Source organism: Melospiza melodia, chromosome 26 (genome assembly GCF_035770615.1).
Source record: "Melospiza melodia melodia isolate bMelMel2 chromosome 26, bMelMel2.pri, whole genome shotgun sequence".
Taxonomy (NCBI): Eukaryota; Metazoa; Chordata; class Aves; order Passeriformes; family Passerellidae; genus Melospiza; species Melospiza melodia.
In genome coordinates this window covers 3,715,134-3,729,525 of record NC_086219.1, presented here as the reverse complement: position 1 = coordinate 3,729,525, position 14,392 = coordinate 3,715,134, and the positions used below count along the sequence as shown (strand labels likewise).

The window sequence follows — 14,392 nt, the reverse complement described above, 5'->3', positions numbered from 1 at the left end:
GAAAAAAAAAATCTAGAAAAAAAGGTGGGATAAGAACCCTTGAATTCTATGAAGGGGTTTCCCAGTAAAGAATACAAATGGGTTCAAGATGAAGATGTACATGTGCTGTGGCGAATAAAGAAAAAAAAATCCTTATTACTTACTACTAACCACCGTTCCTTGAGGTGCCCAACTACAACCAGGCCAATCCCTGGGGTGTTGGCACGTTCAACCGGATTTGGGCAGGGGACGTGAACTGCCCTCCGCTCTCTCCTCCCGCCCCTGTAAAATGGAGGCGCCGACACCGGTACCGGCCGCGACCACCCGACCGGCGGGGTCCGGGCTAGCACCGCTGCCCGAGCCAGCCGGGACAGACTTACCCCAAATAACGCGAAATATCCAACCCGCCTCCCGCCGAACCGGGGCCACAGCCCCGCTCCCGCCGGGCCGGGGGCAGGAGCGGCAGCAGAGCGGCGCTTCCCCCTTGCGGACGCGCCGGCCCCGCTCCCGCCGCGCCGGCAACTTTCGGCCTCAGTCGGGCGCCCCGGGGCTCCCGGCGGGGCCGGGCCCGCGCCGCGTTCACCTTCGCGCCCGCCGCTGCGCCCGCCCCCGGCCCGCCCGCGGCGCGGAGGCCCCGGTCTGGCGGGGCCGTGGCCAAGGCCACCCAGCTTCCGACGGGCGCGCGCCCGCGAGGCACGTGCGCCGCCGCCGCGGGGGGGGCGGCGGGGGCGGCCCGGCCCGGCCGTGGCGAGCGGCGGCCCCGCGCCGGCCGCGCCGCCGGGGCCTCCATGTTGGCGGCGGGCGGGCACGTGCCGGCGGGCGGCGGGAGGCGGGACCGGGCCCGGCCCGGCCCGGCCCGGCTCGGCCGCCGCGGCCCCCGCGCCACGCGGCCTTCCCGCCGCACATGGCCCGCCCGCCCGCCGGCCCGGCCCGACCCGGCCCCGCGGGGGCGCCGCCGCCGCAAACTTCGCGCCGCGCGGCCCGGCCTGTGCCGCCGCCACCGCCCCGCGGCGGGGCCGTGGCGGGGGGCGGGGGCGGCCCAGCGGGCAGGCCCGGCGCGGGGCCCGGCGCGGGGCGGGGGCGGCCCGGCCGCGTTCTCACCTTCCGGCTTGTTTTCGGCGGCCATTTCCCCTCCGCGCGCCACATCCTCCTCCGCCTCCTCGCGACCGGGACCAGGCGCGCGCCGCCTCCTCCCGCGCCGCCGCCGGCCCGGCCGCCCCGCGCGCACCGCGCACGCCCCGCACCTCCCATTGGTCAATCTGCCGCACTGACATCCCCGGTGGCCAATCGTGGCAGGCCGGGGGCGGGTCCCCGGAGGGGATGGGCGCGATGGACACGGCGCCCCGCCAATGGCAGTGCGGCAGCGCTTCAGTGGCACGCGCCTCAGCCATTCACCGACGGCGCTGGGCGGGCCAGCGGGGGCGGGACGGAACGCGTGATCGACGGCCGCAGCAGCCACTGGAGAGCCGAGATCACGCAAGTGACGGCCGCCGGGACCAATCGCCCCGCGGGGGAGGCGGGACTAAGCTGCTGACGCACGGTGCCGCGCGCGCCGGCGGCCAACGAGCGGTGCCGTCCGCCAGAATGACAGCGCGGGGCACCAATGGGGCGCGCGGCCCGGCCGGCCGGCAGCGGCCCCGGCCCCGCCCATTGGCTGCGCGCGGCCCCGGCGGGCACCGCCCCCCCCCGCGCCCGGTGACCCCAAACAAAGGCGGCGATTGGCGCGGCCGCCAGTCCCGCCCGGCGGAGCCGCCCCGCCCCGCGCACCGGAGCCCAGGCTGCACCGAGAGAGCCAAATTACCCCCGCCGAGACGCCCCGGGGCCGTGCTGTGAGAGGCGCCGCCTGCCACCCGCGTGTGTCACCGCCCTCAGTAACTGTCCCGGTCAGAGGGGCTGCCCCGCTGGGCTGGGGACGGAGGTGCCGAGCCCCCAGAGCGGGGAACTCTCCGGGCCGGGGCAGCTCCCGGCTCTGCCCCGTTCCTAAGCGGCGGACGGAGCCCGGAGCTGTTTCCCTGCCCTGACCGGCTGCCCCGAGGTGCAAAGTTTGTCTATCTCCCCATTTTTCAGTAGTGCTGAATGTTCGGGATGCTGTAGGCCCTCTTCCACAGCGTTCCGGGGTGCCAAGCACGATGCTCGGGTGGAACAGGCGTTCTTGGCACTGTGCGGGGAGATGAGGATTTGTGATTTGCAGAGAGAACCAAGTTATGAGACGTTAAGGGTTTGAGAGAGTCCTGCCCATCCCCTGGGCACAGTTTGTGTGGGATGCACGGAATCAGGGGGCTGTGAAGGGGTTGTAAGCATCAAGGAAATCGCTCTGTCCTTCTCAAACGTGACGTGCCCCAGGGAGTGGCATGTCCTGGCCTGGCTGAGTCTGCCCCATCCATCAAAGCTTGATGAGCACGGGCACTTCAGCCTCCTTGAGCAGAGCCCTGCAGAACTGGACCACAGCTAATGCCTGCACAATGCAAACCAAGACTGCAGCGGTTGTTTCCTTTGATGTGTGTGACTAAACACACAAAAAGGATATTTTCCCTTAGATCCTCCTGGGAGCAGAACTTCTTTAGAAAGACCTGTTGGTGCTTTGGCTTTGCTAAGGACCGAAGCTGTTTCCAAACCCAGACGATAGGAGGATGGTGTGATGGGCCTCTTCTAAGACAGAAGAAAGGAAAATTCCTTTTTCCTATTTTCAGCAGCTGCTAATCTCGTGGAGCGTGAAAGGCACATTGATGAAGAGGCTCCAGAATGACAGGCTCACTCCCGACGGTCAGAAAGCTCATCTGGTACAATGTCCTATAAATACCCACAAATACCAATGCAGCCACAGGATCAGCTAAGACAGTTGTTTCCTTCAGCACATCAAAATATGCTGGAAATGGAAACTTTTCTAGTTGCCACACTGGCAAAGAACTACCATTTTCTTGATGGATTCTAGGGAATTTACGTCTCTCCTTGGTTGTTCTTCTAAGGCAATCCATATGCTTAGCAGAGCCATGATGTGGCCTTGCAGTTGTTGTACTTCATAGTTTGAATTATAGCAAAATATAGTATCAGACTAACAGAGGTGCTGAGGGACAGGAAGCAACTTCCTGATGCAAGTCAGGGCCCTTTGGTTGATGCCCCACAGAGGTGTGGAGGGCCAGTCCATGCTGAATTCCTCCCCAGGGCTCCCCTCAGAGTAGCAGGCGCTGGAGCCCCTATGGACAGACCTGCCTTGCCACCTCTTCAGCAAGAAATGGGCACCTGGCTCAGCCAAGGAGCACAGCCCACAGTGCTTCTGCCTCTGGAACATCAGGCCAGCATTCCTGGGCAGCTTGAGTTTCCATGTGGGTATCCAGGCAAGAACAAGTAATGACAAGAGATGAGAGAAAGGATGGGACCAACACTGACACAGCTCCTCACTGGTACCAAACACAGGGATGCTGGAGAGCTGTTGGGTTTGTTTTCCCAACTCCTCCATGCAAACACACAGCAAGTTCTGCCACAGACAGCCTTCCTGTTCTTGCCAGGGAAACTGGCACAACCATTCATTCCAGTTGCAGCACTCACTGACACCCTTTGGACAGATAACTGTGGGACTCTACATGGGTCACATCACCCACAAACTAAATGAGATGCCAAGTTAGCTCTGTGTACATCTGTCTCTTCCCTCCAAGGCTTGAGCAGTTCCTTCTGTGCTTGTATGGCTCATTAAAGCAACAAGGTCCACGCTCTGGGGGACGAGGTTGTTCAGGACTCTGCCTGCCTTCTCCTGGCCTGCCCAGCCTGGGGACACAGGCAGTGCTGCTGCACTAACTGGGGACAGCTCCACTGCCAGGACTGACACAACCACCCTGACTCCACAGCAGTGTACACCCTGCTCTAGCACGTGTCTTTGGAAGCACTGCTTGGCTTTCCAGATCCTTCCTGGTCTGTAAACAATGAGAATTTGTGTGCATGAGCATGAATAAAGCATTTTTAAGGGGTTACTGAAGCAGTGTATAAACTCTGCTCCATCTAGATAATGAACTCATTCTCCTCCTCATCTACCAGGAGACACAAACCCCAGTTCACAAACCCCTAGTGAACTGACTCTCCCACACCTGAAATTACCTAATGTTAGGTGTGATTTCTGTACACACAGGTTGCTACAGCAATATATAGGTAATATTCACACACAGGTTACTAGAGCACTGTGACCTGTGTAACACCAGAGATACTAAATGGGGAGTTCTTCATCCAGCATGCCAGCAAAGCCCCAAATATTTTCATTTCATTGCTGTGCAATAAAATGATAAGAAAGAAGCCATTTGAATTGAAGTGCTGCTGGTATCTTTGAAGTTCCCCAGCTGCCACTGTTTAAAACTCAGAGCAATTGTTATTAAGGCACAGAGTTACTGAACTGCACAAGACTCTGTGCATGGATGGTGTGGCATAAACTTGCTCACTGTTACCTTTCCAGGGGCACAAGCACAGAGCAACATCCAGCTGATAAGCAGCAAGAGAGGAGATGTGCCAGGAGTTTGTGCTGTCTGAATCATGAATAATTTTTATCAGCACACTGATAAAAGCCAATGCTGTGCTGGTGATTGGTGTCTGGGTTGGTTTTATTAAAAGGGAGGTGAAATACCAAGTTCTTTTAAAATTCTTAATTGTCAATCCATGGCAGATGTGGGTCTGGCTTGGTTAATTAGGTTAATGTGATGATTTGGCATAGTGAGCTATATGCAGAAGTAAAAGTGTTAAGGATATATTCAAATATCCTGTTATGGATATTCAGCAAATTACACATTGCTGTTGCTATGGCAAACAGCACAAAGGAAAACAGTTCAGACAGGTTTAATGACATAATGACAATGCTGGAACCCCATTTCTTGTGAATTGTTTGCACAAAGTTACTTCATTATTTAGAAGCAAGGAATGCCAAGTGTTTTCACAAAAATACTCTCAAGTGTGAGAAGAGATGATTAGAAATACCTCACATGATAGAAATGAAATGGTTTTGTCCTTTACTCTCTCCACATACAGAATCTAAAGGTGTTTCTTCTAGGAATAAACCCAAGACTTAACCAAGACAATGTGTGTGGACAAACCCACTCTTACAACATGTGATGTACAACTGCCAATTCCAAGGTTTAGCAAATACAGGTAAGTATTCCAAAACATGCACTTCTTCCAAGAGGTTCTCCAAAGAAATATACTTCACCTAATGCTCTGCCATCCAAGTAACTTCTCCAATTTTATGTGGGGAAGTTGAAGAGAACATACATTACCAGGAACTAAGGATGCTGGACTCAGAATGGACAAAAGCACATAATTCCCTAGAGGAGATTGAGCTCAGTCCCCTTCTGCACTATGGGCTTTGGCTCCATCATTTTTGCCATTCCTTCTGCAGTTCTGAGCCTGTTTGTTTCCCTCAGAAATACAAAGACTACACTCAAACCACCTCTAGTTAAACTCTGCTGGCTACAGGAAATGAAGTACAACTCCAAAGTCCCAGCCCCTTTAAGGGACTCGGAGGAAAGATGGTTTTGCTGTGCAAAGCCCTGTAAAGAGTTTGTGGATATTTAAACCAGTAGCCTCAACACAGCACACAGCAATTACCTGTTTAACCAAGAACAGAACTAACAGTGCAGCCGCTCTACAGGGGCACCAGCTCAAAAAGGACAGACATGGGTGCCAAAAGCCAGTGCCAGGCAGAAGATGCCACCATTCCCAACCCACTGTCCCTGCAGTCCTTGGCCTTTTCTCCCTGTGAGACAGCCTGGGCTCTGCCTTCACTTTGCTCCCAGTGCCACTAAGAAAGTAGCAATCATTTTGCCCTAATATTCACCCATGAGCCAGTTAGAGGAGGAAAAAAAAATGAAATATGAGGTAAATTAAAGCTTCCAACTAAGGGGATTTACCAGTAAGTCACCATAAAATTCAGATAATTTATTTTTTCAATTCTGCAGCAACTTTCTCCAATTCATTTGGATTAGCTATTAGAAATTATGTCTCAAAAATTAAAGAAAATGTCTATTGACCACTATATCAAATTCTAATTTTAGCCAGGGAAAAAAAGAATAATTAGGCTGTGATTTACTCTGGTAGTCAACTTACATTAACAATTTTCCCCCATGTTTTTGTAATTCTGGCAAAATCAAATAATATATATAGTACTCATATATGCTGAGCTAGATTTAGTAAAGACAATTTCCTACACTACATCCAGGACATTTCTCTTTGCTTTCTGTTCTAATAAGACAATCAAGTTGTTCTGTGTGAGGAGGGAATGTGATTGTCATGCGTGGCCTCCTCGGCTGGAATTTTAGTGCAGTCTTCAATGAGGATGGAAGGATTAGTTTTTAATTTCTTTTAAGCTGTCATCCTCCTGTAACAAGCTGCATAGCATGCCTGCTCTCTGGGAATGGTTCACCCCATATCTTAACCCTTCTTCCCAGGGATAAAGTGTAAATCCTGCAAACTCTCAGTGCCAGAAGCCATCAAGCAGTGTTGGCTCTGCAGTGGATGCACAGCTCCCAGCTCAGCACAGTGAGTTTGGGGTTGGATCTGTAGCTACAGCTGGAACAAATCAGGAAAGGTGTTTAAGATCCCTAAAGTTGTGTTCCTGCTTTTAAATAAGTATCTCTCCCAACTCCTCTAGAATTGGAGTGCTGTGTACATTAACTGAATAAACAGGGATCTGGGAGCCAAAGCAGTCACCAAGGTATGAAAGTGTCAGCCCCAGGCACTGAGAGCAGAACAATGAGGAATGGAAGACAACAAAGGAAGAACAACAGGACAACCAAAGGAAGTAGAACTAGTGATGGTAACAGAGGCAGAAGGTGCTCAAAATCACATGGATTCCAAAAGCAGAAGCCAGAGGCAAATTCAAATTTACCTGAGTCAGTTTGCTCAGACAGCACCACCCCAGCACTGCCCATTGCCCAAAACCCCATCCAAGTCTGTCCTGTGATTCCCTCAGGGAGCACTTGAGCTTTCAATTAAAAAGCATCATTGCTGAAAGCATTATCCCAATCTTTAAAGGACTGCATCCCAATTGGGCTCTGCCCTGTTATAAATTTACAATGAGAAGGAACTTCCCTGACTTTTCCTTTTCCATTCATTATTTATGAATATGTAAACCAAATGGAAAAGTAATCCCAGTGTTACAAACTGGAGTCACTCATGCTTTGCTCCCAGTGGCACCATGGCAGAGCAGCTGCTCCAGTTCTCTTGGGGTGCCCAACAATGCCTTATCACACAACACTTCTTATAGGCAAAAATGATTGGTTTAATATTTTCTTACTTGTTTTAGCCACAGAGCAGTTTCTTTCTAGGTCTGCTTAAACCTTGTCTAACCTTTAAGACTATTCTTTCCCATGTGACCCATGAGAGTTGTACAAAATGAGAAATATATCCAAACAGTAGCTGCAGAAAATACACAGAAATAACTTGTTTTCACTGAGATGAGTTCATTTGTGAGTTCTGACTTTCCCCTGAACTTCCTCCCCTGAAGGACTGGAACAGTAATACCAGTACAATAATACTTTTTCTCCTGAAGTGGAGTAAATCAGTTCCTCACTCTCAGTAGTGAAGTGAAAATTAAGATGAAAAGGAGTATAGAATGTAGAAAACCCCTATTACTCCAGAATAATACAATTTGCTGCTGATGCTCAGTTGCTAAGATAGGCATGTCAATTATTTATAGAACTCGGGAGTGTGAAAGATGAAGTTTTTCAGCCTGGGACACCACGAAGGTAAAACCAGGAACACAATCCTGTCAGCACTGGCAGACAAGGACAGAATAGGCAAGCACAGAATATTTCTACACAGATTACCTTTTATTGAACTACAAATTGCAAAAGGTCTCTATGAAATGCCACTTTCAGTGTTAAGTGAGCTGTATCTTCCTTTTGACAGTGTCAGTCTGTGTTTAATGTTTATTTAACATTTATCTAAAGGGCCATCTCTGCCAGGGAAACAATGTACAGTAAGTTAGCATAACTTCACCTGAATATTTACAGGAAGCCAAGGATCTTCTCCTGGATCTGTGCTTATGTCCATCAACAGCCTGTCACACACACTGTAAAACCTGCTCCACATGGCCAAACTTTGCCAATAATTTTCACAATCAAAATTCCAATTTATGTTCTCAGTAGTGATATCAAAATTGATCTGCACAAAAGCGTTTCTATGGTTTATAGCAAGTTTGTTGAGAGCAAGTATCTGGATTAAAACTCCCAGGGTTGCAGTGAAAGGTTGTTCATAGATCATCTGAGGAACTAACAGGTACCATTCAAAAACATCCACAGTTTCTTGGGGAAAACCTAAAGCAAACCAAATAAAACCCCACAGACAAAATCAGAAAACCTTGGAGCCCCAGTTTCTAGTAACAGCCATTGATACATGGCACGGCCTTGCTAAAATAAAATGCCTTGGTGGGTCCATGCAATATTCTATCTCAAAGCTGGAGGAACTCTAAGTGCATCTCCTCCTCCTGCCTTGCCTCCAACTCTGAGGGCAAGAGCTTCAAATACAGTGACTAAGAAGTTACAGAAAAGGACTAGCACTGAACTTTCAGATCAAAGGATACAGAGTGATTCACGTTCCTTTCCTGACTGCTTGCGAGACGTGGGCTAAACACCAGCAGTCAGGTGCTCTGGAAAGCTCCACCTCAGAAAGAGAATTTGCATCAGCAGTTAGGCTACAGGACCCCAAACAATGTGACTCTCCCTTAGACAGGCTCCCTTGCTCAGGAGCTCTGTCAGCCCATGTCACCATGGGGGTGACACACACCACCTCCCACCGCTGCCACTGCTCCCCAATGCTGCAGGACTACCAGAACAGATATTGCCCATCACTCTCCTGCAACTGAAAACCTGAATGCTGACACTGAGGGAAAAACCAAAAAGCCACAAGCTAGCCCAGCAGGCTACTGTCTGTGCCCAGGGTCACACTAAACACCACGTGCTGGAAGGAAGCAGGAGCAGCGAGGACTTGGCAGCGCCTGAAGCACAACGCCTGCAGAAGTGATTGTGCTGATGCCAGATCTGCTCCTTTTGGAGCTTTCCAGCCACTGCTGAGAGGACAGCACGTGTTGCAATGCTGGAGCTGGCAAAGGCAGTGCTGAGCACAGCTAGTGGCCACTGGCCACCTTAAAGCACCAGCACCATGCGACTGACCCCAGCCAATGTTTAGCAGCATGAGCAGTAAACTAACAAATCTACTGAGCTCTCAAAACTGCAGCAAATATTGAAAAGCCTCCCTGTTCCACATTTCACCGGGCCTTGTGGGTGCTGTAGCCACCACTGCTCTGTGCTGGCTGGGTGCCAGGGCCCCAAGCAGGGACCAGAGGAATAAGGATTGGCTACATGACCTGGCTCTGGGGAGCCAGCACTCCTGTAGGGACACGGGTCCTGCCAGCACTGGCTGTTCTCCAGTTTCACAGACTCAAAGCTCTCCAGATTGATGATGAAGAATTTTGAAACCCAAAGAGTATAAGAGATTTACATCCAAGTTTATGGAAATAGCTGAAAAATATATCAACAGCCTTCACATACACGTATGCAGAAAAACAACCAACAAAACTATCAAATGCCCCAAAATATGGATTGACAACAACAGAAACTTGCTAATCACTATTTTTAGTACCCTTAGATTCTCATCTCTGGTGCTAATAAACTAAAAATTATATAACAATGGATTTGAATTGCAGGACACTTTATACAAGTTAAGACCATTCCAAAAAAGTCCATCAGTGTTTCAGAGTATATTCAGCAGATATTTTGAACACAGGCAGAGCAAAGATCTCTGTCCATGACAGGCTCTTGTCATATCAGGCTGGAAGGCTCCAAGCAGACTAAGAGCTCTGGCTGGCCAAATGGCACAAACACCTGAACAACAGGTAATTCCTACCTGATTGCTGTTTTGAAAACAACATTTCCAGCAGAAACTGTTACATATATATATATATATACACCCATTACATAGTACTGACAAGATCCTCTGCTTGCCCCAGAAACACCCTGGGTCCTGGAGAGAGACAAGAGGCAGGGGCAACAGGCAGATAAATCATCACTGCAAACCTGGAAAACTTGCAAGGAGAACATTTGCTTCTGACTTTTGGGGGATTTAGGTTAGCCTGCACAAACAAGCATGAAAATATCTCAAGCAGAGCTGCATGACTAATGAAGATTTTCTTTCTCCCCATCAGTTGCTTCAGCCATTTCTGCTGCCACTGGATGAGCATAACAAGGCCTTTCTACTGCATGGTGCTCTGCAGGTACGACTAAATCTGCCTCTTCCCTCCCCAAGTGCCCAGGTAGACTATCACACCTCCATCACAGAGAGAATTTCACAGAATCAAAGAGCCAATAAGAAGTATTTCCTCTGGGCATCTCTACAGCATTATCACAAAATGCAGTAAAAGCATCAGAGTGGCAGAGAGCGATTCAGCCCTGTCGGTGGCACCTGTGTGTAGAACACTCCCACACTGCAGCCTGTGCACCTGCCTGGGCCATGGCCACAGCAGGACAGCCCATGGCTGGCTGACCAACCCTGTGAGCATCACACTGCCTGCAAATGGACTGGCCCAGTGCAGTCTCATTCCTGGTTTTGCCCTCAGAACAACCACGGCAGCAGAGGTGTTGTGGAGTAACCGCTGCCCCTGCCAGGGCACGCATGCAGGGACAGGGTGGGCAGGATGAGCTGTGTGGGTTGGAGATACATCATGACACAACTTTGGGGAAAACCCGAGCGAAGAGAGAGCAGGTCAGGAGTGAGAGGCGGCACTGGGACTTCATGCAAAACAGAGGAGGAGGGAATTCAGAACACTGAGCTCTGGTTTGAGGGGGTGTGCCGTGTGCCTCGTGAGGAAAGGTACCCCACAAAGTCCCACAGGCTCTGAAATGCACTCAATTAGCTGTTCCTTTTACCTTTTTGTTCTACCCAGCATTTCTTCAAGAGCACTGTCATCTCTGGCTTTGGCATCCTACTCATCATCTATGAATTCATGTTGCCGTTTCCTCCCTGAAAGGAAAAATCCCATAGTCAGTCATTTGCTACACAGAGGAAAGGACAAATCTGACAGCATTTTTGCCACTGTTAAAGTTCAAAGATCACCTTGCTTCTTGAGCAGACAACACTGCAAGGTGTGCTCTGGGCTATGGTGTCATTCAGCAATGATCAAGCAGTGTCTGTTCACTCCAGAAACTTACCCCAAATTTACCTGTAAGCAGCTGAAACACTGTCAGTGCCTCAGCTCTGTCTGGAGAGAAGGAGCAGGGCAATGACTCCCTCAGACTAAAAAAATTCCCACAACAACAAGAGAGACTTGTGCCAGGCAAATATCTTTATTTTACTTTAAAACATTCTGAAAGTGTTAATCTATATGAAAGAGAAGCAATACAAGACTGAGCAAGCATGTTTAATGTTAGGGAAGCCTTCACATCACATGAGCCAAATTAAAAATAAGACTAAACACAAGTGTACAAAGCAGAGACAAAAAAAAAAGAGAAAAAAAAAATCAATTTTCTCAAAGACATAACATAAGGGACTCCCACAGGGGCCGGCAAATTCTGGAAGGGAGAAGGAGATTATATTTTATGGGAAGAGATTCAATAAGCATTCTTTTCCCATAAAGCTAGTGATGGAGGATTGTCACTGCTCCATAGACAGCCCGCGCACATTTCAGGACAACAGTAACAGGAAATCAATAGCACCTTTTATATGTGCAAAGACATTATCTCTCTGGACTCCTAATACTAACAAATGGGGCCAAGAAACACCTTTACTAGAATTCAGCAGTCAGCATTACTCTGGCTGAGAACAGAGGGCAGGATGCTGGTCTACACCTTTATATTTTTAGATATTTTTTTAAAAACTAACTGTGCTCAGAGCATCACCCTCGAGTGGTGCCCAGGAGCCCCTGGTGACAGTAGATCACAAGTGCAACGGCGCTGAGCCCTGGTGCTGTCACCCCATCACAGCCATCCCCTCCAGCTGATGCTGCAGCCATTACAGGCAGGAGCTTTGTCAGGGGGTAATTTGACAGCTTTGACAAGCTCGGCTGGATTTATGGCACTTTCTAGTTTTTCCCTCCATTGAGCTGTGATGGAACTAAAGTTAATATTACCAAACCCACCCTGTGAGGGGACAGGTTCCCAGGGCTGAGTCTGTGATGGCAGTCAGTGGGAGAATCTGCTACACTGGATCCCTCAGTGTCCCCTCTGCTATCTCTGGCTCTACCACCACTAGTGAGGCTACTCACAGCTTACTACACAGCACTGAAGCAGCAGCCACAGTGTCACAGGTCTGACAAACCATGTCCAGCTAAACCTGAGCCCTGGGACTGCTTCTCTTGCTGCAGGGATTGTGCGCACACAGCACCACAAAGCTTCCACCTGCAAGTACCAATGTGGAAAGAGGAATGAATAATGAATATTGCACCCCAAGCCAAGCCTTGGCAAGTTGGTAAAGCACAAACAAGCACTTTTCTTTCTTTTCTTCCTTTTTCTTTTTCCCATCAAATTGCTTTTTGCCATAGATGTTACATTTCCCCTGTTACAATCCAGGGTTTCAAAGAGCTCTCTCTACATCCTTAGAAAGCACAGTTCATATTTAGCTCCCTAAACTCGTATTTCTCTCTTCCTATATTTCCCTGCCAAGATGTGACACCTGTGGAACGTTCCCAGAAAATTCCCCTGAATCATCTGTGATGCAAGGGAACAGCAGCCAGCGTTGGCAACAAGCAGCTGGGTCTTTCAGGAAAGCGTCAGATCAATCTGGTGAGGGGAAGGATCCCCAGTAACTCTGCCACTAATCATCCCCAAGGATCACAGAGCTCCCAAATCTGTTAGAAAAAGAGCATAATTATGACAGGAGCAAAATCCATGGGAAACAGAGTTGCCATGGCAACTGGCATCCTCACAACTCTAATCTCCTTTGCGTTCTTGCACAGACTCAATGACTCCTAAACCACGTGGAGGAAAAAAAAAAAAACCTGTCTAGCAGGTGGGTTCATTGAGGAAAAGCAGTGCTAGAGGTGCTTCCCTGCAGAACAGACCCATTTCCACATGGTTTCTCAGAAAGGGAGCCTTCGTGCACCTCTTGTTCCAAGCATTGCACCTCACTCACCAGGAGTGCAGAGGAACTGCTATAACATAATCAATATTTCCTTGTTAACTACCCTTGTATCAGAAAAAAAAAAAAAAAACTTATTTTTAAAACATTCCTGTTTTCAAATAAAAGTGACATGAAGATAAAATCCAAAGCAGACTAGCTGAGTTTTGAAATTGGAATGTGGTTCCCTGCACTGGTGTCAATGAGTGGTTTTCAAACACTCCTCTTTACAGACAGCAGTACCCAAAACCCACTCCAGCATCCCCACACACATATCAGATCCAGCCATTGGGCTTATTTTTCTTCCTGACAGCCTTATCACAGCATTAATACACAATCTGTCTGTCCACCAGCATGCTTTAAAGGAGGTTTAGGTCCAAAGCTGGGCAGCCCTATTGCTAAAATCTCTGAGCTCTGCACATTTTGGGGCATTTCCCTTCCATTCCGGTACTGCTCGGGCCTGGGGAGTTCACCCAGCATCAGTGAGGGCAGCACAGCGTGAACCCCAGGGTTCACTGGGGTTCTCAACGCCAAAAGCCAAAGCAGCGCTATTGATCCAAAGGAAACTGCTCCAGATCTGCCGGCGACAAACGAGCACACGCTCTGCCCACGGTGCGCCCTTGTCGTGGGTCTGACATCGCTGAGCTCAGCTGGGCTCGCCTCCGGTGCCGTGCAGCTCTGCCCCCGGACCCTCCGCTGTACCGGGCTGCCCCGCTGCCCTCCGCCAGCCCCGCCGCAGCCGGGGACTCACGGAACAGCGACGGGATGGTGACAGCGCGGCTTGGAAATATCCCTCTTGTTACCGGGGAGAGAGGCCTCGGGGCAGCGTCTGCACCGACACGTCCCGTCAATGACCGGAGTGAGCGACTGCGCTTTAGGCAGGTACCGAGGGCCCTGCGGCACCGAGACGGGCACCGGCAGAGGAACCGGGACGGGCACCGAGAGAAGAAGGGGGCACGGGCACCGGCAGAGGAACCGGGCACGGGCACCGGCAATCGCGATCGCCCTCCCTCCCGCTATCCCCCCGGAGCGGGGCGGACGGAGGCCCTGGGGCACCCACGACACCGCCACAGCCGCCGCTGGGGTACGGAGCGACCGCGCCGGCAAAGACGCGTCAGAGTGCCGGGGCGAAGAACCAGGAGGACGTGTCCGGAGCGCAGCGCGGCAGGGCAGGGCAGGGCAGGCAGGGCAGGCCGGTGCCCGTCGGTGCCGGTCCGCGCTCCCTCCCTCGCTCTCTGGGTCCCTCAGTCCCTCCCTCACTCACCCCTCGCCGCCTCCGCCGCCGCCGCCTCCCGGCTCGCGCGCCGCGCACACGCACGCGCACACGCCGGGG

The 14,392-nt window shown here is 50.9% G+C and overlaps 1 protein-coding gene across 6 annotated transcripts in view; it reads right to left on the bottom strand.

The window, feature by feature from the left end:
• CAMTA1 (calmodulin binding transcription activator 1) overlaps positions 1–14,366 on the bottom strand; it is a 245,427-nt gene extending 231,061 nt beyond the window's left edge. For 5 of the 6 annotated variants that reach the window (XM_063177088.1, XM_063177089.1, XM_063177093.1 and 2 more), the window contains exons 1-2: positions 14,324–14,366; positions 10,875–10,968 (exon numbers count right to left, since the gene is read on the bottom strand). In XM_063177088.1, coding sequence (XP_063033158.1) covers positions 10,875–10,941 — 67 coding nt within the window. In that variant the 5' untranslated portion in view covers positions 10,942–10,968; positions 14,324–14,366. Of the gene's footprint in view, positions 1–1,080; positions 1,182–10,874; positions 10,969–14,323 lie in introns of those variants that run through there. The other variant, XM_063177092.1, reaches the window with a different exon arrangement.
• Positions 14,367–14,392: the final 26 nt, after the last annotated feature.